The sequence below is a fragment of the Squalius cephalus genome, assembly GCF_949319135.1.
Source record: "Squalius cephalus genome assembly, chromosome: 11".
NCBI lineage: Eukaryota > Metazoa > Chordata > Actinopteri > Cypriniformes > Leuciscidae > Squalius > Squalius cephalus.
In genome coordinates this window covers 36764762-36788773 of record NC_137132.1, presented here as the reverse complement: position 1 = coordinate 36788773, position 24012 = coordinate 36764762, and the positions used below count along the sequence as shown (strand labels likewise).

Sequence of the window (24012 nt, the reverse complement as noted above, 5' to 3'; positions counted from 1 at the left end):
CCCTTAGAGGACGTACTGCCCCCCCCCCCCCAAATTTTCTTGGGATAGTTAAGGGGTCTTAGCTCGGGGTTGAAGGAGGTCAGCGGAAAAGGCGATTCAGGACTGGACGAGACCCGCGGAGAAGGAAGCTTTGAGCTGGGCATGACCAGCAGCGAAGAGGGCTCTGGGCTGGATGGGACCAGCGGCGAAGGAAACTCTGGGCTGGACGGGACCAGCGGCGAAGGGGGCTTTGGTTTTGGCTCGGGGGGCATGATGCTCACAGACTCTGGCTCGGCTGGCATGACGCTCTCAGACTCAGACAGGACTGACGTGAAGTGAAGACTCGGCAGGACTGAGGGTTGGAAACATGTGGCTCAGGAGAGGATGGAGCTGAGGTAGCCGACAGGGAGGCAGGTGCGGCCCAGACACACATAATAGCAGCAACATACAGGGAAAGGGTAGTCTCTTCAACCTCAACAGAACAGACATGAAGAGCAGACTGCTCAGGGGTGGCCTCCAGAATTTGGGGAATGCAGGAAGTCTTCTTCCTCCTCCGTTTACGAGAGCGAGGGGGCGCTGCAGCGAATGATGGCTGGATTGACGTGAAGCACTGGTTTGACTGGGCAGACGACTGGTTCGGTGGGTTTAGTGGAACGTGGAGCAGACCTGCGAGCTCTCCGGACGGACATCAAAGCGGGGTCAAATAACTTGGACGTCAGGTCGGCACTATTAGAAACCAGTTTTCAGGCTCTGGGCCAGACGATCCCCACGTCTGGTCCGAGACGAACACGGAGTTCCTGCTCAGTGAGTTTGACTGGGCTGATGAGGTGAGGATCGGGCTGGACGTGAAGATCTGGCTGGACGCGAAGATCTGGCTGGACGTGGAGATCTGGCTGGACGCGGAGATCTGGCTGGACGCGGAGATCTGGCGGGACGCGGAGATCTGGCTGGATGCGGAGATCTGGCTGGACGCGGAGATCAGGCTGGACGCGGAGATCTGGCGGGACACGAAGATCTGGCGGGTCGCGGAGATCTGGCGGGACGCGGAGATCTGGCTGGACATGGAGATCAGGCGGGACGCCAGATATTATCACATGGAATAGATGTTGATGCCGTTGAAATTCTGCAGCAGGGCGATGACATCTCAGATCATTATCTAGTCTCGTGTAAACTTCATTTAGCCAAGGCTGCAAAGCCGACTCCGTGTTACAAATATGTTAGACCTATCACTTCTGCCACTAAAGATTGCTTTATCAATAATCTTCCTGATCAGTTTCATCATCTCAGAATGCCGGATAATCTAGAATACTGTCTAACACTTGATGGCTGCTCTGTTAAGTCTTCGTCGTCGGTTAGGAACCTGGGTGTGCTCTTTGATACCAATCTTTAATTTGAAAGTCACGTGTCTAGTATCTGTAAAACCGCATTCTTCCATCTTAAAAATATATCTAAATTACGTCATGTGCTCTCATTGACAAATGCGGAACAATTAGTTCATGCGTTCATGACATCAAAGCTAGATTATTGTAATGCTCTACTGGGTGGTTGCCCTGCACGCTTAATAAACAAACTACAGCTGGTTCAAAACGCAGCAGCTCGAGTTCTTACCAGAACCAGGAAGTATGACCATATTAGCCCAGTTCTGTCAACACTGCACTGGCTTCCTATTAAACATTGTATAAATTTTAATATATTGCTGATTACTTACAAAGCACTAAATGGTTTAGCTCCGCAGTACTTGAGCGAGCTCTTAACGCATTATAGTCCTTCACGTCTATTGCGATCTCAAAATTCCGGCCAGTTGATAATACCTAGAATATCAAAATCGACTGCTGGCGGTAGATCCTTCTCCTATTTAGCACCAAAACTCTGGAACAGTCTTCCTACCATTGTCCGGGAAGCAGACACACTCTGTCAGTTCAAAGCTAAACTAAAAACACATCTCTTTGACCTAGCATACACATAACACATTATAGACTTTTATAATTCAATGTTAGGCTGCATAGATTAGATCAGCCGGAACTGGGAACACTTCCCATAAATCCTGATGTACTCGTTACATCATAAAAAGAATGGCGTCTACGCTAATATTAGTGTCTCTGTTTATACCGAGGTTTACCGCAGTCCGCCGGATCCGGGCCGTATCCAGATCTGATGAAGGACCTTCGCCTGGACCTAACCATGACGCATCCCTGAAGTGACAGCCTCATCAGCCCTGTGAAGGCCTCATCGACACGACCAATATGACTTCTGACCTGTAATGCTGCCTGGATCATCAGCATACACTGTTCGCTCGTTGGTCAGAGGAGAACTGGCCCCCCGACTGAGCCTGGGTTCTCCCAAGGTTTTTTTCTCCATTTTGTCACCTGATGGAGTTTTGGTTCCTTGCCACTGTTGCCTTGGCTTTTGGCTTGCTTAGTTGGGGACATTTAATGTTCAACAATATTATTGATCTGCCTTACTTAGGGTGGACGATGACGCAATTTTCTTCTTGAAACAAACTTTGTTGTATTAGTTTCATGTTATCAATGTGAAGCTACTTTGATACAATCTGTATTGTAAAAAGCGCTATATAAATAAAGGTGACGACTATAGTTGTGTACATATTATTTCTGACTGCAATGAGTTGCAGGAGGAAAGGCCTAAAGAAAGGCCTACTGCACAAAGTGATTCAGAGGTGGGCAGTGTGGTACTTTTCCTTTTTATTTTTGTTGCATGAGGCTTGTGTTGACAGTTCTTTTTTTCCTAATTGTTTTCATTGTTTTTGTACCGCTTTGGTTGTTTAAATGACGTTGTTTAAATTTTAATCACTCGTCGTATTACTGCAATACCTTTCTGCGTCCGTATCACTGCCTGTGAGTATGGGAATCGGTCTTGTTGTGAGTGCAATATTGAATGAAGCCTTGTTTCAAACGGGTGTTCAAACGGGTGCACTAACGTGGCTAGCGTTGCTAACAGAAGGTAAACTAGTAAGCACATACTTATTTTGGAGCGCCTGGTACTCGACCAGTGCTACCATAGCAACAGCTTTCCGGGTGGCGTCCATGTTTTTCTCCGACTCGGACGCGCAAAACATACCAGAACCAGAGCCCGTCTACGGAGAGCCTGCCCACTCCCTATTAAGCCCTATTGTACCGAATTTTGGTTGTAGTACCACCAGAGTTCCACTGGGGGCGATCGCCCATGAGTGCAAAATGAATGGGAGTCAATGGGGCTAGACAGCTAAATTTGTCTCTTTCACCCGATTTCCGTTGAGAAATCTCAGATCTGATTGTAGATTTTGCAAGTTCAACATGGGTTATAGGTCGAAAGTTGAATGAACGAGTACTTATGTCCTTTTGATTTCTTACAGGTTGAGTTGTTGCCCATAATACGCTAGCATTCTGCTAATGAACGCTGATTGGTCAGTGAAGGACTGATTACGACCAGAGATACCGCTTGATGGCATCGTGGCATCCAAAGCGGGACCACAAACAAACAAAACAAAAACTCTTCTAGCACGTGTATTTACCTGTGTCAGCTGTGTTGTCGATGCCTCGAGAGAAAAGAAAGTGCAGAGCGCGAAAGCACCAAAGTGACTGAAGGATTGCTGTAAAGCAGTATCTCTGGTCGTACATGTATATGACGTCATTGACACTTTAAAAGACTTTTTAAAGCAAATAAGTGACTCAAAAAAATCTAACACCCAGCAATGTGTAATTTATTTGCATCTCCTTTCGAATACAACATTCAAATTACTAGACAAAAAATTATATCCTGAGAAAAGTGGATTTTGAGGGGTATAGCGCCTTAGACCTCCATTCATTCTGCACTCGTCCTGTGAGCGCCCTCTGATTCGGGAGTATAGATAAAAGCCGGCCCGCACTTACAATTGATTGGTTAGGTCCTTACATGCGCTTCGTGAGGCACACTAGCACGTTCTTCCCCCGGTAGACGTAGAAATCCACGGCTAGATCAATGAGAAGTCCTATTACAACGACCATCATTTGAAGTGTCACACAGTTCTGAAATTATCGTACATTATAGGATTTTTTCCATTATTGATCGTACATCGTACAGAGGTCAAAATTATCGTATAAATACGATAATTATCGTACATCTGGCAACACTGTGTGGAAGTGACGTCATATCCGAGGTCCGAGTCGGTTCGTTGACAATAATCGCCGGCGCAGTGCCGCCAAAGCCGGTGAAACCATTGTCTTGTGATTGGGGGAATTATATGCGAATTAAGTGTTTGGTATTTATGTGTTTCATACTATTTATGTATTTATGTGTGAAAAATGTCATATTTCTGTGGGTCCCTGCACACTCTGGAATTCGGGGAAATGAGAAAGCAGATAAGGTGGCAAAAGAAGCAGTTAAAAAAGGAGATGTTGAAGTCAACATTAAATTATCAAAATCAGAGGGGAAAGGCATAGTGTGGAGAAGTAGCCTATAAATCAACAATGGCAACGGAGCTGGGATAATGCAACAAAAGGGAGACATTTACACGAAATCCAAAGCAAAGTAGGTATATCAAGAAGTAGGGGAACAAAGAGGAAAGAGCATGTGATGATAAGCAGGCTGAGAATTGGGCATAGCAATCTTAACGGCACACATTTAATTACAGGAAAACATCCTACAGGAATGTGTGAGAGGCTGAAACAGTAGAACATATTCTTACAACATACAGGAAATTTACTCAGGAAAGACAAGAAATGATAACACAGTTAAAAAAAATAGGACGGGTAGATAATACAGTAAAAAGTATGGAGTATGGAGAGAGTGCGGAGGGTGGGAAATGGATATTTGGTTCTTTGAGGATGACTGGATTAAATAGGCAGATTTATGAATGAAAACAAAGGGTAAATAAAACCGAAAGGTGGCAAAATGCAACTCAAAGGATGCCAGCTGCCGTAAAAACCCAAAGAAGAAGACAATCAGGACTTGTTAACCAAGTCAGAGCGAGAGTGCAACTGCGGTGCCTCAAGCAAACCTTTTACTGTGGATACGTTTTGTAGAGTTTTCTGTCTTAATTTATCTCTTATTGCAGGCAAAAGATGACTATCACTGGCTTTTCTTGACAATGAATAATTGAAATAAAACTCAAGGAACTAAGCATATTGTCTTGTCTTTTATTATTAATTTAACTAGTGCAAAAAATGCCCGTGCAAAATCAGTTTTTGTGTGTGTTTTTAGTAATTGTTGGTTTGTGTTTGAGTGCTCATTGTTACAATTACACAGCAAAAGTTCAGTGACATTTTTATTTGTGCATGGTAGAAAGCACACAGTGAACTCCGAGAAAACGCTATGCTTGAGGAAACAGTTTGTGAATAGGCTACTACAAATGATGCCCGTGTAAGAGACTGTGAACGCATTGAATAGGATGTTTAGTTGGTGAATAGCATAGGCTACTATTACACAGTAGCGATAGCATTAAGCGCACCAGAATGAAATATAATATTCAGAAGTAAACAGCATAGCTGACTTACAGATTCAGTTTACATCCACAAATGAATAAGCGCCTCGATTCAGGGAGCAGTGCAAAATGCCCGTGCAAAATCAGTTTTTGTGAGCTGATCGCCGTCAAAAAAGTTCAGGAGATATTTCTTGCGATGGCAATATGATCAAAAATAACTTTATATTGTTTCAATGGATTAATTGCATTTTGAAAAAAAAAAAGTCATGAATTTATTGCATTTTTGGGAAAAAATAATCCGTTTTTATAATAAATCTTTGAAAATCAAAATCTGGATTTGAATTTTTTATGTTATTATAACCTAAAGATGCTATGTGAAAGTTTGAAACAGAAAATAGTGGTTTTCACACATTTAGTGGTTATCTCACATTCGAGAGATATGCGAATAACACACACAGACGTTTCTGTAATTTATAGATAGATGGATTTATCACGTTCTGGAACCAAACTATAATAGCCTATTCAGAAGTAAACAGTGTAGCTGACTGAGTGTTTATTTTTAAACCACAACCTTCTTGGGGCTTCTTTGACCGATACAACTCTCTAATGTCAGAATGTTTTTAAACCACAACCTTTTAAAAATGATATATTTAACAATATCTTTAGCATTTCTCATCCAAACAACGTCAAACTTGGCACTGCACTTACTCGTGCCCGTAGCGAGACACCTGTCAAGTTTGAAATCAACAAATGATGCCCGTGAAAGAGACTGTGAACGCATTGAATAGGATATGTTTAGTTGGTGAATAGCATAGGCTACTATTACACAGTAGCAATAACGTTAAGCGCACCAGAATGAAATATAATATTCAGAAACAGCATAGCTGACATATAGATTCAGTTAACATCCAACATCCACAAATGAATAAGCGTGTTGATTCAGGGAGCAGTGCAAAATGCCCGTGCAAAATCAGTTTTTGTGTGTGTTTTTAGTAATTGTTGGTTTCTTGGTAAAGAAAACACATTTTTACTCCAATTAATCAAAATGGATTTATCACGTTTTGGAACCAAACTATAATATTCAGAAGTAAACAGTGTAGCTGACAGATTGTCAGAATGTTTATTTTTAAACCACAACCTTCTTGGGGCTTCTTTGACCGATACAACCCTCTAATGTCAGAATGTTTATTTTTAAACCACAACCTTCTAAAAATGATATATTTAAGGATATCTTTAGCATTTCTCATCCAAACAACGTCAAACTTGGCACTGCACTTACTCGTGACCGTAGCGAGACACCTGTCAAGTTTGAAATCCATCGGACTAACGGTTCGAGAGATATGTGGTTAACAGACACACAGACAGACAGACAGACACACACACACACACACACACAGACAGACAGACGTTTCTGTAATTTATAGAGAGATGAAGGTTTTTGTTGTTGTTTTTAAAAAATAAAAAAGGTGTTTCACAATACTGTCCGTGCAGCTCTGCCACTAGGTTGGTCCAAGTGCACTGGCTGGAGGTCATCATCAGGCTGCACCTCCACCACAGGGGTCCTCTCCTTTCTGATGGTGGCAATGTTGTGTAATATGGCACATGCAACAATAATCTCACAGGCCCTGTCAGGTGCAACCCTCAGACTTTTCAGACACTGAAATCTTCCCTTTAGTTGCCCAAAGGTCATTTCAGTATGTGGCCTTGTCCTGGCTAGAGCTGTATTGAAACAGGTTTGTGGTCCGGGGTTTGGGTCAGGGAATGGCATCATGACATAATATTATTCCCTGCAGGCATAGCCCCTGTCACCAACCAGGATACCGTCATAAGCACCTGTATGATGGAAAAATGCAGTTTTGTTAGGCTCAGAATAAATGTATGTAATACAGTGAGCTTGATATTAAACTTTTTCCCTTACCACGTTCAAATAATGTGCATAAATGTGACTCTCTGAAAATTCTGGAGTCATGCACAGATCCAGGCCATTTTGCTTCCACATTTGTAATATAGGACATGGAGTCACACACCATCTGAGATATTTTTAGTCAGTCAACTGCATACTTTTTGATTACATTCCTTTTTTTATTTTATTTTTTGATATGTTAAATGTCTGACGAGTCGAACATTTATCGTGGTTCCAACAAATTAATGATGTTTATGACACCCTCACGAGAAAAACGATATCTCTCAATAAGTAGAATATCGCGCTGCGCTAAAGGATCCTGTCTATCTCGCAATACGCGATTAATTCGAAAACGGACAAGACATGAATTCGAAAGACTTCCTGTTAACATGAAATAAGCCTGCTCGCGAGGCAGGTTTAAGCTTACGGACCTGTTGCTGTGACAGCAAGTCCAGGATGAGTGTCGAAGAACCAAACAATCCAAGATCATGCCAAATCATCACCAATCAAATCCAGCTAACTGAGTTAGTGACGTACGAAGAACGGACCCCTGGAGATGATACGATTCGATTTTGGTGAAAGCAGTCTAGGAGAAGTTCGAAAAAGTACATTTTAAAAGAAAATAAAGATAGCGGACAGGGAGTTTGGCTGACTATGGCAAAATCGGTATCTTTGTTTTCGGCATAACCCAAGGAATCTATTAAGATCATTACTATAGGCAAATTTATTCAAAAGTTATTAGCATTTTTGGAAATTTTGTTGAGTATCTTCAAGGCATGGTGCTGATGACTCCTACTGAGTTTCGTAACGATACACTAATGCGTTCATAAAGCATTTTCTATCACAATACTGTATTGAAGTCAATGGCAATTTCATGTTTTGTTCTATTATAGCGCCAACAGTGTCCTCAGAGTGAGCCCATAAATGACCCACACCTATATGCTAATTCCCAAATGTCAAAATATTAATAGTAAGTGGCAAGAAAATGCAAACAAAGTCAGGTAATTCCCAAATATACCTTCGGTGCTTGGCCCATAATAATATAGGAACGCCAACAGATACTGTACAATAGGTGCTTACGCACTTTCGGTGCTTGGCCTCTAATAATAATAAGAACGCCAATGATTTCAATAGGTGCCTACACACCTTCTGTGCCTTCTTGGCCCCTTATAAAAGGAGCAATTCCAATAGTGTCCTCACACAACCGCGTAAACTAGTGTTCCCTTTTGAGGGAACTCACACTGCGTCGATGACAACACTATAGGGAATGCTCTTGGCCTAACGCATCTGAAGTATGAATGAAACTATTCCAATCCTGATTGGTGCTGCGTCATGACGTAATGTGTGACGGCATACACGGAAGCTACAAAGGTGCACCGGCACACAACATCGTTCGATTTTTGCTCTTCAGCAAGCGCTCTGTGTCAACTGTCCTATTTGATGTAGTTTGTCTTGTTGGAATTTGAATTGTTACTATAAGGGGCCAGGAGGCTTAACCCGCCTCGACCTCCCTCTATCCCCGCCTGGGACCTATCTACGGTCCTAAGGGCTTTTGAGGGACCCCCTTTTGAGCCGCTTCAGTCGGCTGACTTAAAGCCACTTTCGCTCAAGACCGCACTCCTGCTAGCCCTAGCATCGGTCAAGCGAGTAGGCGATTTACAAGCGCTCTCCATGAACGCTTCCTGCCTTGAGTTTGGGCCCAATGACTCCAGAGATGTCCTCAAACCGAGACATGGTTATGTACCCAAGCAAGGTGCTCTTGACTTCGTTCAGAGCCCAGGTTATTTCAAGACGTTAGAGACTTGAATCTACTCTCCCCTGTCAGAGTCTATTTAGAGCGTTCTGCCCTGTTTCAGGCAGTCAGAACAGCTCTTTGTATGCTTCGGTGGCCGCACCAAAGGGTCCCTGTTCACGAAGCAGAGATTGTCACGATGGATAGTAGATGCTATCTCTTTAGCCTACTCTTCAATACTCTTCCCATAGGTGTCAGGGCTCATTCCACAGGGGGCATGGTCCAGTGTTGTACCAATTGCTGATATTTGTGTGGCGGCCGGCTGGTCTTTGCCGTCCACATTTGTAAGATTTCACAACTTGGAAGTGCCGGCCCAGCAGGCACTAGTTCTTTATATATAGGAGGTCATGGCCCCTGTTGGGCCCAGGCCTCTATATATTCCTTCGAGGGCCTCAACTCATCCGGTCCCTGTTGGTTTCTTGTTTTAGTTCTACTATAAGTATCAGGCTTCTCAGCTCCAGGTAGTCAAAGCAAAGTTATCAGCTAATAGCACAGCGTTTTAAAATGGGTTCCCATAGCGTATAGCTACGCAATACGAGTGAACGGTTCTCGAAAGGGAACGTACTCAGTTACTAGCGTAACATTGGTTCCCTGAGAGATAAGGGAACGAGTATTGCGTAGCCGGCCGTGCTATTATGTTGAACGTCCAGGTGCTGTCGCTTCAGTCGATTTAACCTGATTCCTATGGCAAAATGGGCCACTTATATAGTCAGCAGCCACACCCATTCTGGCGCACTATGGCGCACGCGAGACGGGAAGCGTCCCGATAGGTTAGCGCGTCCTCGCTGCTTCGCCATAGGTTCGAACAGTTTCTGCAGCCCAGGCAATCAGCGCGCTTATTCTGCGTTCACACCGAACGTGATTTGAGCGTCTGGAGCGAGTGATTTCCATGTTAAGTCAATGTAAAGACGCGTTGACGCGCGCCTGGAGCTCCTGCGACACGATAGACACCTTTAGCGCGGCAGAATTCAGCGTCTGGCGCGATACGCGTGTTATGTGCGAGTGATTTTATTTGGTGGTTTTTGTGTTTTAAGCAAATTCCCGTCTGTCACGTGGTGAAGTGACGTGGAGGTTGATCCACCCTGGAGGGTGATCCTACCTCCAATGCGGGACAACAGGTCATTAAACTGGGCGCGGGACAGGCGGAAGTACCGCTGAAAGCGGCATAAGCCCTATTCGGACGGGACTAGTTTTCCAAACAACGTTTGAGTTACAATTCTTATCAACCTACGTCTGTGATTTCATGTACGGATTCGGACGGGACTAACATCTCCGTGTTTATTACCGAGGTAGGAGTGTCTGTGTTTTACATGTGGGCATGGCAGAAGATCACGTGTTCAGAATGCGTGGATTGCGTATGGTCATATGACCGATCAAATTGTAGTATAAAAAAAACTAAACATACATTTATCATCATGATTTTATAGAACTGGGTTCTTATAATAAACCCACCGGAATAAAAAGCTTTAACTTATATAATTTACACGTTATGTAATTAAGTGCAGAAATGAAAGTAATCTTACCTGAAACTGATATTACAGTAGCCAGTCTTAACAGTTTATGTGATTTGGCTCTTCTTGTTGATTTTATTTTTTTATTTCTTCGCAGTGTACCGAACACATCTACATCCATTATCGGTGCGCAAAAAGCAGAGACTTGAATACAGGCGCGATAGCGAGAGATTGTACGGTAGTTCACGTTGACCAAAACACACAAGAAAAAGTGTTTTGGAAAAAAACATTTTCGGCAATCACAGACATTCGCATTCGGACGGGATTAGATTTCGCCGAGTTTGACGAAAAACAGTAGGTAATTTGCTCTGGAATTTTTACAGAGGTCGTGTGAGAAAAAGACAGACATGGCAGATTCGGACAGGATTAAAATCTCAAAGTATGTCTGTGAAACAGAAATTTCTCTAACGTCCCCCTGTGAAACTAGTCCTGTCCGAATAGGGCTATAGACAGTAAAAGAAATGGACACAGCAACCCCATAGACTTCAACGGAGACAAGTGAAGTCAATTAGAAGCACTCACTTCCTGATGGCTGAGCGACTGCGCAGACTCAAACTGAGCTTGACGACGTAGATGTGACGTGAGCAACCCGTCTGTCTTCTAGTAGCTGTGCCGAGAGAAATCTGAATCATTCCCTTCCGAAACTTGCAGAGACGGAGAGTGTGAGTAGGAGGTGTCCATGAGCTTGGAGCAGGAGACACTTTATGACTCTTTATGGGCTTCTCCCTTTACTTTATTGGACTTTTTGCCTCCACGTCCCCCCGATTGACTGCGAGCTTCTCCTCCTGTCTATACGGTAATTTCTGTACTGTGCGACAGAGTCGCGTGGTTATGACGCAATCGTTAGCCTATTTTTACAAAAACTGCTTCTACGGGGCCATAACGTAAGATACAAGGTAGAGGAGGCTTTTATACATTGTCGTGTTTCTTTAGAAATAAACAATGGACAAATGGAGTCTTTAAACGCCTCAGATGTAAAGTTATTCACTGTCAAAGTGACGCCAAAATGAATGGGAGTCAATGAATGCTAACAGCAGGTGATGGCTTGTTAGCCAATGGATGCCCCCAGAAGGTACGCTTTACGGATGCTGGATTACCCCCTTGGAAAGCGGCTGTCATCCAGGCGCAGCTCCTGGAGCAAGTAGTGAAACTTGCCAAACTGGGTACGCCTCCGGAGGGTTTCTGGTGGACCCAAGTACGGCGACGATGACCCCTACGCCGCTGTTCTGCTCTCCAGAGCAAATACAGAGCGGTAACTCTCTCGATGAATGCTCGATCAACATCAGCCATCTTGCAAACAGACAACCACCTAGCACTTGGCCCTCCCACAAGAAGCGAATTTCGGCTCGAACGTGCGTCTATTTCACTTTAGACGCTCACTTTAAAATGTTCAAGCGTAACTAGACGCGATAGAAGCGAATTTGATGCTCAATTCGCGTTCGGTGTGAACACAGCTTTAGACAGCCTGCACTGTGCTCGCTGTGCAGCTGCACTGCGTTTTAAAATAAAGGCTTCAATATTCTCGAGAAAAGGAGTTTTCCCATATTGTATAGTTACGAAATACTTGCTCCCTTATCTCTCAGGGAACCGAGGTTATGTTAGTAACGCGAGTACGTTTTCCTGTCAAGTTTGTTTTTATAAATCACAACTAATGCGTCGGAAATGGTGTACGCCTCTTTGAGGGCCTATTTTGTGCGTATGCAGTTATGAATGAGGCCCCTGAGCTGGCCTGAGGGAGTGCGCTAATTTGCATATTTCATAGAACCACGTATATTAAATGAGGCAATTAGAGTAAGAGTTACATTCAAGCTATTTTAAGGCATGAAGTAATTTTTTTCAAGGAAAAAAAGGTTTGTCATCTTGTTTGATCAAAGACGAGCTTTAAGGCATAAAATGATTGACTACAGGGGTTTCTCTGTTGACAACAGATTTATAAATGATTCTCATTTGAAATTTGATCGCCTTTTTTGCACGCGATTGATGCTTGGCGAGTGTTTGGCTGATGCAGGCTAGTGCTTATGCCTATTGTAATATAATTACATAAGAATTGATTTACTAAAGTTATCTTATCTCAAACAATATAATAAAGTTCATTAATTTGTATTATTAATTGATGTACATTTGTATTAATAATTCCTGCAGTATTTATTTGAATGACAGCACGTGATTAATTTCAGCCAATGAGACTGTTGGACGTTTGCATAGCCAATGAGCTGATGACTCAACCAGCTGTTACGTGTTTTTTTTTGGCTCACTTTTTGAGTTTTATGTCTTTTATTTTGTAATTTCTCACAGTCATTGTTCCTCTCTGTGTTTAAGTAGCCGTAATGTTTCCATTGTCTCCGTTGTAGCTTGTCGTAACTGCTGTTTGTTGAGTTTTTGGTAATGGTTTATGGTCAAGTTTATGTTGCCAAGTCTTTGTTTTGTTTTTGTATCTGTTTGAATATGTGTCAGAGCTTTAGCACACACACAAAAAAATCGTTCTGTTATTTTTGTTTATTAAAAAACAAAAACAAAAGAAAACTGCATTAGCACTGCATCCCCAAGCCGTCCCGCGGGAGGTTTAAATAGCGGAAGTGACGCAGCAGGTTAGAAGCAGCCGTTGGTTGTGTTGACATGGAGGCGATCAAACAAAAGTCTCTCGTTAGCCTGAGGTCCTGTTGTCCGCGGCGAGTGAAAGCTGTCTTTCAGTGAACTATGATAATATTAGTCAGAAAGCCTGTGTGTGTGTGTGTGTGACAGGAGCTGATGATCTGAGAGCAATGAGGAGGAAAGCGAGTGTTTTGCGACTCAGTCCGAATGAGGAGGCGCAGCTGGTGCGCGAGGAGCTGGAGAGCCGGAGGAAACTGCGCCTGCAGCAGGTCAGAGGCATTCACACACACATATAAACTATAAACACAACTCTGACATACACAACCAGTACTATCGCAGCAGGTCAGAGGCATTTACATATACATATAAACTATAAACACAACCAGTCCTTGCGCAACAGGTCAGAGTCATTTAAAGTCCACTATAAACACAACCAGTCCTATCGCTTTATATCGATGGTTGGCCCCAGTTGGCTTTGGCTTGAACACACTGTGGAAGAAATACTAATACTATAAATGTGTGTAAAATGTCATTTAGAAGTGTATTTTAGCCCAATAATGTTCCCCCCTTCTTAATGTAGGCCTACTGTGTATCACTTATTTGCACGTATTTTAAAGTAATAGTTCACTTAAAAATGGAAATTCTGTCATTGTTTAACTCACTCACCCTCAAGTTGTTTCAAACATGTATGAATTTCTTTCTTCTGCTGAACACAAAAGAAGATATTTTGAAGAATGTCAGTAGTAATGGACAGTCCATGGACCCCATTGACCTCCATAGTAGGAAAACAAATTCTCAACTGTTTGGTGGTTATTGACATTCTTCAAAATATCTTATTTTGTGTTTGTTCAGCAGAAGAAAGAAATTCATACATGTTTGAAACAACTTGAGGGTGAGTAAATGATGATGATTTTTATTTTGAAGTGAACTATTCCATTAAAGTAATAGCCTAGTTTTTATTAAAGGTATAGTGGAGGATCTTTCCGAATTTTAGATAAGACCCGCCCTCTCCACTTTTTGAAAAGTTTGATTGATTCACCAGAATGATTGACAATTAGGAGGACCAATAGTATAGGTGATCCACCCGGAAGTAAAAAATCCTCTGCTATATTTAACTTTCCCCCATATACATACATATACTACCGTTCAAAAGTTTGGGGTCAGTTAAGACTTTTTTTAATGTTTTTAAAAGAAGTCTCATCTGCTCACCAAGGCTGCATTTATTTGATAAAAAACTATATAAAAAAAAATACAGTAATATTGTGAAATATTATGACAATTTAAAATGACTGTTTTCTATTTTAATAAATTTTGAACTTTAATGTATTCCTGTGATCAAAGCTGAATGTTCAGCATCATTACTCCAGTCTTCAGTGTCACATGATCCTTCAGAAATCACTCTAATATGAGGATTTGATGCTCAAGAAACATTCATTATTATTATCAATGTTGAAAACAGTTGTGTACAAATTTTTTTTTCAAAATTCTTTGATGAATAGAAAGTTCAAAAGAACAGCATTTATTTAAAATATAATATTTTCTAACATTATAAATGTCTTTATTGTAACTTTTGAAAAGTTTAACTCATCCTTGATGAATAAAAGTATTGTTTTATTTTATTTCTTTCCCCAAAAAATAAAATTCAAATTCTTACTGACCCCAAACTACATGAAATAAAAATGTAAAAAACTGTTTTCAACACTGATAATAATCATAAATGTTTCTTGAGCATCAGATCATCATATTAGAGTGATTTCTGAAGGATCATGTGACACTGAAGACTGGAGTAATGATGCTGAAAATTCAGCTTTGATCACAGGAATAAATTACACTTTACTGTATATTCACATAGAAAACAGCTGTTATAAATTGTAATAATATTTCACAATATGACTGTTTTTGTTTGTATTTTTAATCAAATAAATGCAGCCTTGGTGAGCAGAACAGACTTCTTTTAAAAACATTAAAAATCTTACTGATATATATATATATATATATATGAAATCTGCCTTTCTTTTTTCCCCACAGTTTTTCTCTAGTCGTTTCCCCAGACCCCAATTTGAACATCCTAGCAAATATAATAAAGAATTATGCACATTAAGCCATCCTCCAGCTTTCAATGAGCTCCTCAGGCAATCTGTTTATGGGTGAGCGATACTATCGAAACTTTAACTCTGATTTATATATGGTGATCATCACCTAATAGCAATTGTAGGATCGCTCCCTACAATTCAAGTACATTTTTTTTTTATTGCTTTTCACAATACATAGCCTACATAGGCTATAGTTTCAGGGCAGGTTTACATAAAATTCTCGTTTCAGTGTTAGTTTAGGAAGTCTTCAGCTATCAGTTAGAGATGAGTGACCACATCGTCATAAATTAACAACCCCTTACAGGTTTCATAATCCTCACTGTCACCAGATAATGAATAAATAACACAACCTACAACTCCTAAAAATATGTCCAATTGTATCCGCATGCATAAAGTGCACTCACGTCAAGCTAAATAGCTAATCTTGGCTGCATGATTGTTTCGCCGCATAGCGAAGAGATGTGGCCAAAAATGATCACAATAAAAAAAAAAAATCATATCAGTCGAGTCGATATCGATAATTATCATGATTAATGTCAAATCTTGATTTCTTTCAAGGCACATTTTTGCTTCTAAGAGAAGTTTGTAGAAACCCCACTGTTAAACCATGACTATATTGTCAGAACATGACAAACACTCAAATTGTAACAACCTCATTTTTTTATTTTAATGGTAAAATGTAAATATTCTGATTTGAGTTTTATCAAAATGAACCATTGGTCTTCCATAGTAGCATAGATTTAGATCATGATAACCACAGTGTAAACCACACATAGCACCTCAATACATGTAATGTCTATGGTTGGTTTATGTGGTATTGGTATGAAGAACGGTAGCCTAAATACACTTAGTATAAAATGCACAAACTCTCTAACTTAATCACAAAAAATACTGTAATTTATGTTCTATTACTCTTTTAATACATGTCTACATTAATAATATAATACAATTCTAAATGAATATCCGACATTTCTGCCACAATACCATGGCGTATTTAGTGTTACTACAGTAAATCCGTGGTAAATGATGGTGATTTGTAGATTGCAAAGCCTCCATACTGTATCATTGCGCTGTTTCTCCTGTTAGTCAGCGCTGTTTCATCCGCCTATAAACTAGTTGTTTCATTCCGCTTTTGGCGCATAAACATTATATTGAACATTTATCAAACTCTTGTTATCGTTTTATCACCCAGCTCTATCGTTGCATAATGTAAACTAGGGATGTTCACGGATATTCAAATGTTGTAATATTCAATCTGTAATTATTATTCGAAAAATAAAATGCTATTCGAATTTTACTAGAATTTTTATTTTTTTCCTTTAATTTTTCACAGTTATAATTAAATGCACTGGGTGGCGCTGTGGAGCGTGTTGATTGTATTTAATCACATAATGTCGTCGTCTGCCTCACGAAGTTTGGAATTACTTGGATGAAAATGATATTACAATATAAACACGATAATGCTGACTCGAGTGCGTACGATAACTGCGCAGTCTGCTTTATTAGTGCTTTTTTCTGTTCGCTGCTTGAGCTTAAAGTCCCCGTGAACCGGAAGTTGCAAACGACTTTTCTCCAGTGTTATGACGTATTTCCCAGTGAAACGGAATATTGAACAGAGGGCAGGGTTTTACTCTAGCGCTCCTCCTCTCCATCTCTGCTCATAGCAGACTAACGGTTTGAGGGGAGTGGTTACGCGTTGCCCAAACCAATTCCTCAAACCTACGTCATCGGAGAAGGTCCTCCAATGCAGAGGGGAGGGGCATTTTCAGATTTTGATTAAAGATTACCATGGTAAAAAAATTTTTTTTAAAATATTTTCTTGCACGGATTAATTGTTCACCACAAGACTAGTAATATGCGCTAACAAAGTAAATAGGGTCAATTTTGATTTCATGGGGACTTTAAATGCCTTTTTTTTTTTTTTTTTTTTTTTGCACACATTGTTAAATGTTTTCAACTAAAAGAAAACCTTAAGATGTATAGTAAGCTTGTGTATATTGCCTAATCGTAAGCTTGTTCAGAAATGGTGACAAAAACCTAAAAAATAACGTATTTCTCGTTAAGCGACATTTAAACAAACGAACATTCGAATATTAGACTTTTTTGAACCCGAATATTCGAATACAATATTTTTGAAAAATGCCCATCCCTAATGTAAGCTATATTATGTCCTAGCTCTAAACGTGACTATAGTGCATGAAGATCTTCTAAACACAGACATCATGATTCCAGTAAAGCGGCTCTGAAACGGTGTGTAGCGTTGCAGATTATGGGAAGTATGGTTGTGTGTGTGTGTGTGTTGGCCTCCTCTGGCCTCTGACTGACGGGTGTGTGTGTTGGGCAGGTGCGCGAGCAGGAGCGCTACATCGCGCGGCAGGTGCGGCGGCAGGTGCAGGAGCGCAGACAGCAGCAGCTCCAGATGCTCTCGGACTCACTGCAGCTCGAGTGGCAGCAGCAGCACACGCTCAAACTGCAGGCCTTATCCACGCTCTACCAGCACAGCCTGAGGACCGTCGGACACGCACACCGCAGCGCGCAGGAGAATGTGAGTGAGCGGCTGGAGCACGAGTACTTCAGCCGGGACTGTACAGTCTGTCTTTTTCAGGCTCGCCTACACTTGTATTTAAAGGGGACCTATAATGCAAAATTCACTTTTATATTGTTTTTGAACATAATTATTAGGGCTGGGGGAAAAAATCGATTCACCTTGCTATCACAATTGTGTTTTTGTTTTTGTTTTCTTACAGAATCGATATTAATTCAAATTAAAGGTCCCGTATTATGCCCCTTTTCACAAGATGTAAAATAAGTCTCTGATGTCCCCAGAGTGTGTATGTGAAGTTTCAGCTCAAAATACCCAACAGATCATTTTTTACAGCATGTTTAAATAGTCATTTTTTGGGGCTCAGAAAAACGCGCTGTTTTAGTGTGTGCCCTTTAAATGCAAATGAGCTGCTGCTGGACGACGCAGGGGGCGGAGCTTCATGAGCTCGCGTTCAGTCTCTCAGGACAATTTCATCTCACGGAATGATGATAATATCAGAAACTCTCAGTAACGGTGTTCATTTCGAGTCGGACAATAATGCCTACAGAGTCAGAGTGCTGTATAGAGATGAAACAGGTAGTTTAGTAGTTTAATTACGGTTATTATAACGTATTTGTCATCTGCTTGTAGGCTATGTATCCATTATTTATTAATAGCCTACAAGTCTGCTGTCTGAATGATGATCAAACATGTACTGATGAGTTTAATAAAGTTTATTGTACATCACACAAAAGATGAAGCGTCAGTTTTACTTCAGAAAATCACCGTAAGAGCTGAGTAAACACAGTAAGTTATAAGAAGTGCGCAAGTAGCCAGTAGAGTTGAGGGAGCATTCCTGTGGGCGGAGGTTAGTCAAAACACGGTTCTAGTGACATCATTAAAGAAGGAAGTAGAGGGATGTAGTCCAAACGAGCCGTTCACTGACTTCTGTTAAATAAAATATCTCGCTTGGCATTGAACTTTGAGCTTTATAATTTTACAGATATTATTTATGCTCTAACAGCAACATTACACACTAACTAAAGTTTGAAACATGGGATCACGAAGAACGGGACCTTTAAATAGCTTTATTTTTGTCCTTGCTTTTAGACGAGGTTGACTGAAGTTAGCCACTTGTTTCAACAGTGTCGTTATCTATGATTGTTGAGTGACGTAACGTCCCTTTCAAGTGAACGCATGGAAGCGACGTGAGACTGAAAGCACTTAAAAAACGTCGCGCTACTCATATACTGAGAGAGAGATAAGACCGTAGAGATGCACGATTCATCTTTAAAAGACTGATCTCGATTCAAACACCCACGCGATCTTCTTCCACTTCGTCTGTCTATTAAACTTTGACAAAATCATATTGCATCATTCAGATCTGCCGTTGGCGCTGACCCAGAGTCGTCATGAAACAGCTTCACAGTCTTTTCAACCTCATAGTATCATTATTTCTGTGATACAGTAGTTTAAATTATCATGGAAGAACTGAGATAAAAGTTTGAAGTTCAGATATAAACACTTATGTCTACAGTAGCAATCAAAATAGAGTAAATCAGCTTTTGATAGAAACTTGGAGCTTAAAATTACGAACTTTATCGATTACATTGTTTCACCACTAGGTGGTGACAACTGACTGTTCATTTTATTTATTGAATCATTTAATCAAGAGAATGTAGTGCTGTATGATGCTTCTGAAATAACTCAGAAAGATGTGATGAACTGTTTTTGTGAATATGACTAATCTTATACATGTACAGTCTGTATAAGTGACGATTTAGCTTTCCCCGATGGTCTAGTGTTAAAAAAAAAAAATCGCAATTATTGCAATATTGAATCGCATTACTTGGGCACCAAAGTATCGTGATAGTATCGAATCGGGAGATAGGTGTATTGACCCAGCCCTAATAATTATGTGTCCTCAGTGTGTGAACAACCACCCTATGGTGGTAAATATCCATCCACTCCGTTTGTTATTTCCCCCATAAATCTGCAGCATGAGCGTGAGTCTTCAGTTGCGGGTGAAGGATCCCTTTAATGTGCTGTGTGCAGGAGCCTGATCTGGAGGCGTTGGCTGAGAAGAGTGTGGAGAGGCAGGAGCGAGCGGACGAGAGACACCGGGAAGCGCTCCGAGAGCTCAGCGCCCGCAGACACGAGGAGGAGCAGCAGCGCTGCAGGTCCGTGCACAAAGAAGCACCCTAAAAACGTGATCTGTGCCACTACTGGCTTCAAATGGAAAACTGATGTTTCCTTGCCAAAGCTTTATGTCCTGTTCATGTGATGTGATTGTGACGGCAGGCTCATTGAGGCTCGGAGGAAAGCTCTGGTGGAGGAGAAGAAGCGAGCTGTGAGAGTGGCCGGTCTGCCGCCGCCTCCGCCAAACCCAGTGGAGGTACAGAGCCACTCACTCTCGGGTGTTAAGCCTGTTTTATGCTTCTGCGTCGAATCGACGGCGTACCCCCGCAGACCCCTCTGCGTCGCCGCGAACCCCTCTCCGACCCCTCCGCCGTAGCTCGACGTGACCTCCAAAAAATTTTAACTACGCGTCGAGGCGACGCAGACCGCAAGGTCTGTGATTGGTCAGATTATGTTATGTTTAATGTTCACAAGATGTTGTATGAGAGCAAGACTAAACATTTGCGTCCTCGTACTGATTCAGTGCACTTTTGTAAATATTTGTAAATAGTTAATTTTCTTAGATAATGTTTTATATTACGGTTAACATATATTGTGTGTTTCTTGTACCTATTACTCTTATATATTTTTTTTATTGTACTTAAACCTTTGCCCTTTGTTCTTGGCGTGCTTTTTTACTCGTTGCACATTAATAGATCAATGGTTGTTTTGAAAAAAAGTTTATTTACATTTGTTGTTCAACGTCGATTAGCTCCAGCTGCAACAACCATAGACGGGCAACAACACTCTCTCTCTTTCGCTCGCCATTGTCGGAAATGAAAAAGCGGAACCGGCGCACGGTACCAAAACAAACTAGCAAAGAGATTCGCGAACCACACCCCCCCCCCCCCCCCCCCCCCCCCAGCGTTCTGGCGGTGAAATGCACCGCGATGCAACTCAACCCGACGCAGAACCATAAAACGGCCACGACGCCGTAGGAGTGACGGCGTAGCTACACCGTGGAGTTGACGCAGAAGCATAATGAGGCCTTTAGAGAGCTGTTAGCACACATGATGTCATTACTGTGATGTGTTTCCTGTCCCAGAGCATCGGGAAGGCCACGCCATGGCCGCTCAGGTCAGCAGCAGCAGAGCTCTTCTCGGGCACACACAGTCACATGCCTCACACCGCTGTGGACAGAGAGACACACACCGAGCAGCAGGTACATGCATGGAAGCAGACATATATCATCTTTGATCAGAATATAATGTGGTTATGTGTTTGCTCTGAAATGAAACTTTTCCCTCTCTGTCAGAGAAATGATCTTTTCAGTCAAACTGCTACAGTTTTCTAGCCAAATAGATTAAAATTTTTTTAATGCAAGAATTAAACTACAGTAGAATCTAGTGAAATATGTATTTAATGTTTTTTTTTTTTTTTTTTCAACCAAATGAACCAAGCAAACCGAACTACAAGTGTGAACACACCCTAACTCTTTAACAATGACTTTTTTTTAAATCCCTATGGGGGAAATGAATGGAAAAAAACATACTTGCGGGACCAACACTGCTGAAATAGTGGGCGGCCCATCATGCTCTCTATATTCCTTCAAGCCAAAACAAATACTAGTAGAGCTTTTCTCGTATGGCTCGTAGGGATGCACCGATATGACAATTTTGCCGATAACCAAAAATCTAAATTCAAATTTTGCTATACTTTGAGAGCCTGTATAAACAAAAGGCTCACCAATAGAAGCCATGTCCCAAACTCTTCAACATAAATCAAACATATACAATACAGTAGCCGAGTTTGAACCAGTGTAAGAGTCCTTAACTTTTTAAATTAATTTGACACTCCTGTGGCCAACTTTCTTTATTAAAAAAATGGTAACACTTTATAGGTTTCATTTTGTTAGCATTAGTTAACATGAATCAAAAATTAATGAACAAAACTTCTACAGCATTTATTAATGTTAGTTAATTTTAAGCTCAACATTTTATAAGACATTTTTAAGATCCAAAGTTGTATCTGTTAACATTAGTTGATGCACTGTGAACTAACATGAATGCAAATATTTTATTGACTAACATTAACAAAGGCTATTGGTCTCTGTCAGTTCATAAGCCCTATTCGCACGTGATAAGTATTACCTGGTGACCTCTAGTCATTTGTAATAATTGCAGAGGTCGTCTGTGATCTTAATCCCGTGCGAATCGGCCATGTCTGTGATTTGTAAAGTGAAAATTTCCCCGCAAATGACCTACCATATTTCGCTGAACACTGAGGTCCTGTGATTATATTAGTCCCGTGCGAATCGGCATCTCTGTGATTTGACGGGGTTGTATATAATTTCTCCCAACTGAAGTAATTAATCTATTATCTATCGGCTTTGATATATATATCGGCCTAATTTTCTTATTGGATCGATAACATTAAAAATGAGCATCTATCGGCCGATATGGATATGTGGTGGCTATATCGTGCGTGACTGGTGGATGCTGTGTGCTCTGCTCAGCCGAGCGCTCGACAGGCGGCGGCGCTGGAGCTCCAGCGGGTGGAGGATCTGCGGCGAGAGGGAGCTCGTGAGCGGCAGGAGCAGCTGGAGAAGGCTCGTCTCAGGGGGTCACACGCGCTCCGGAGAGAGCAGCACACACAGGTAGAGCCGCTACACCCCACAGCTGAGTGTGTGTGTGTGTGCGCTTGAAAGGACACCACAGACACAGTGTAATTAGTTGGGTCATCTATAGCAGTTCCATGACCGTGGAGAGAAGGTTTGTTTCTCTTAACCCTTTTCCACCAAAAAAGAACTGGTTTGGAACTGGTGCTGGTTCGTGGAGAGCGAATGTTTGTTTCTCACTGGATTTGTCATCTATAAAGGTTAAAGAAAAAAATTTGCCGGGGATGCCCCTCACAAAAATGTGGGGAAATTCAGTGAGCCTTCTATATCCAAAATGGCTGCCGTCAGCCAAGCTGAAATTGCAGAATAAAACAGGGAGTTGTGAAAAATGATACACTGGTGTTTTACCAGATGAGAAGTTCATCTATGTGTCTTAGATGAACATAGATGTGTCTAAAGCACTTTGAATGGCCATAGTGTATGAAATGTGTTAAACCTCTGTGTGTGTGTGTGTGTGCAGGATCGTGCGCGGCTGCTCTCCGAGCTGGAGCGACTGCAGACGGCGGATCTGCTGCGCCGCAGACAGGCGGTCCACAGTGTGCCGCCGCAGATCTTCCAGCCTCTCTACAGACAGGAGGAGCTCCGGGACGAGCAGCAGCGGGAGCTGGAGATCGCCTTTCAGGACGTGTACACGCAGGAGCGCAGTATGTGCTGGCACTTCACTGCCAAATTACAGATGTTTCAGCGGCAGATGAGCTCTAGTTAAAGGATTGCACTGATATGCAGAACCTGTTTGTGCTCCAGACGTGAACGATCACTCAGACCCTGTGTGTTGTTGCTCTGGATGTGATGATGCTACTAGGGCTGTCAGAATGGCTGAAAAGATACATTAGAATTTCTTTCTTTAATATTAGCAAAATTTAAATTTGAAATATATTGAAATTTTATATTTGAGTTCTTAAGGCAATACTTAATGTTAGAGGGGAAATGTACTGTATTGTCTCCTCTGCCGGCAAGCGAGCGCAATAAGCAAATATAAACCAAATCAAGCATTGTATCTTTTATTGAAATGAAATGACATTCACTTTTTAAAGTGCATTACCTTTTGAAACAAATATTCTTAAATAAAATTGAATTTCCTTAATGTGCATGCTAGGAAAGTTTGGTTACAATTCTGCTCGTCGTGCATCAGAAACCTGAGAAAACAGACAAAACAGCAAACTGCCATTCAGAAACCATCCACTTCTTCTCACTGCACTAATGCATATTAAGATCACTTCTGCATATTGACTGCTTTCCATCATTTGATCTTCTCCAGAGGTCAAAGGTGACGTGGTGCTGCAGCTGATACCCGAACCTCTTCCTCCTCTGTCTGCAGCTAGTCATGACGAGGAGCTGGATGTGACCCTTGACCCTGAATGTGCACCTGAAGGGGAGGAGCCTGATACCCCCGTGACTGAAACACCCGGTGGGCAGCCAATCAGA

At 41.6% G+C, this 24012-nt stretch overlaps 1 protein-coding gene across 3 annotated transcripts in view; it reads left to right on the top strand.

The window, feature by feature from the left end:
• The first annotated feature begins 13157 nt into the window (after positions 1-13157).
• The window catches only part of cep295 (centrosomal protein 295), a 42077-nt gene continuing 31222 nt past the window's right edge, over positions 13158-24012 (top strand). For all 3 annotated transcript variants that reach the window (XM_079885518.1, XM_079885519.1, XM_079885517.1), the window contains exons 1-8: positions 13158-13444; positions 17613-17813; positions 19848-19972; positions 20094-20187; positions 21016-21132; positions 22426-22566; positions 23048-23231; positions 23846-23995. In XM_079885518.1, coding sequence (XP_079741644.1) covers positions 13346-13444; positions 17613-17813; positions 19848-19972; positions 20094-20187; positions 21016-21132; positions 22426-22566; positions 23048-23231; positions 23846-23995 — 1111 coding nt within the window. In that variant the 5' untranslated portion in view covers positions 13158-13345. The remainder of the gene's footprint in view (positions 13445-17612; positions 17814-19847; positions 19973-20093; positions 20188-21015; positions 21133-22425; positions 22567-23047; positions 23232-23845; positions 23996-24012) is intronic.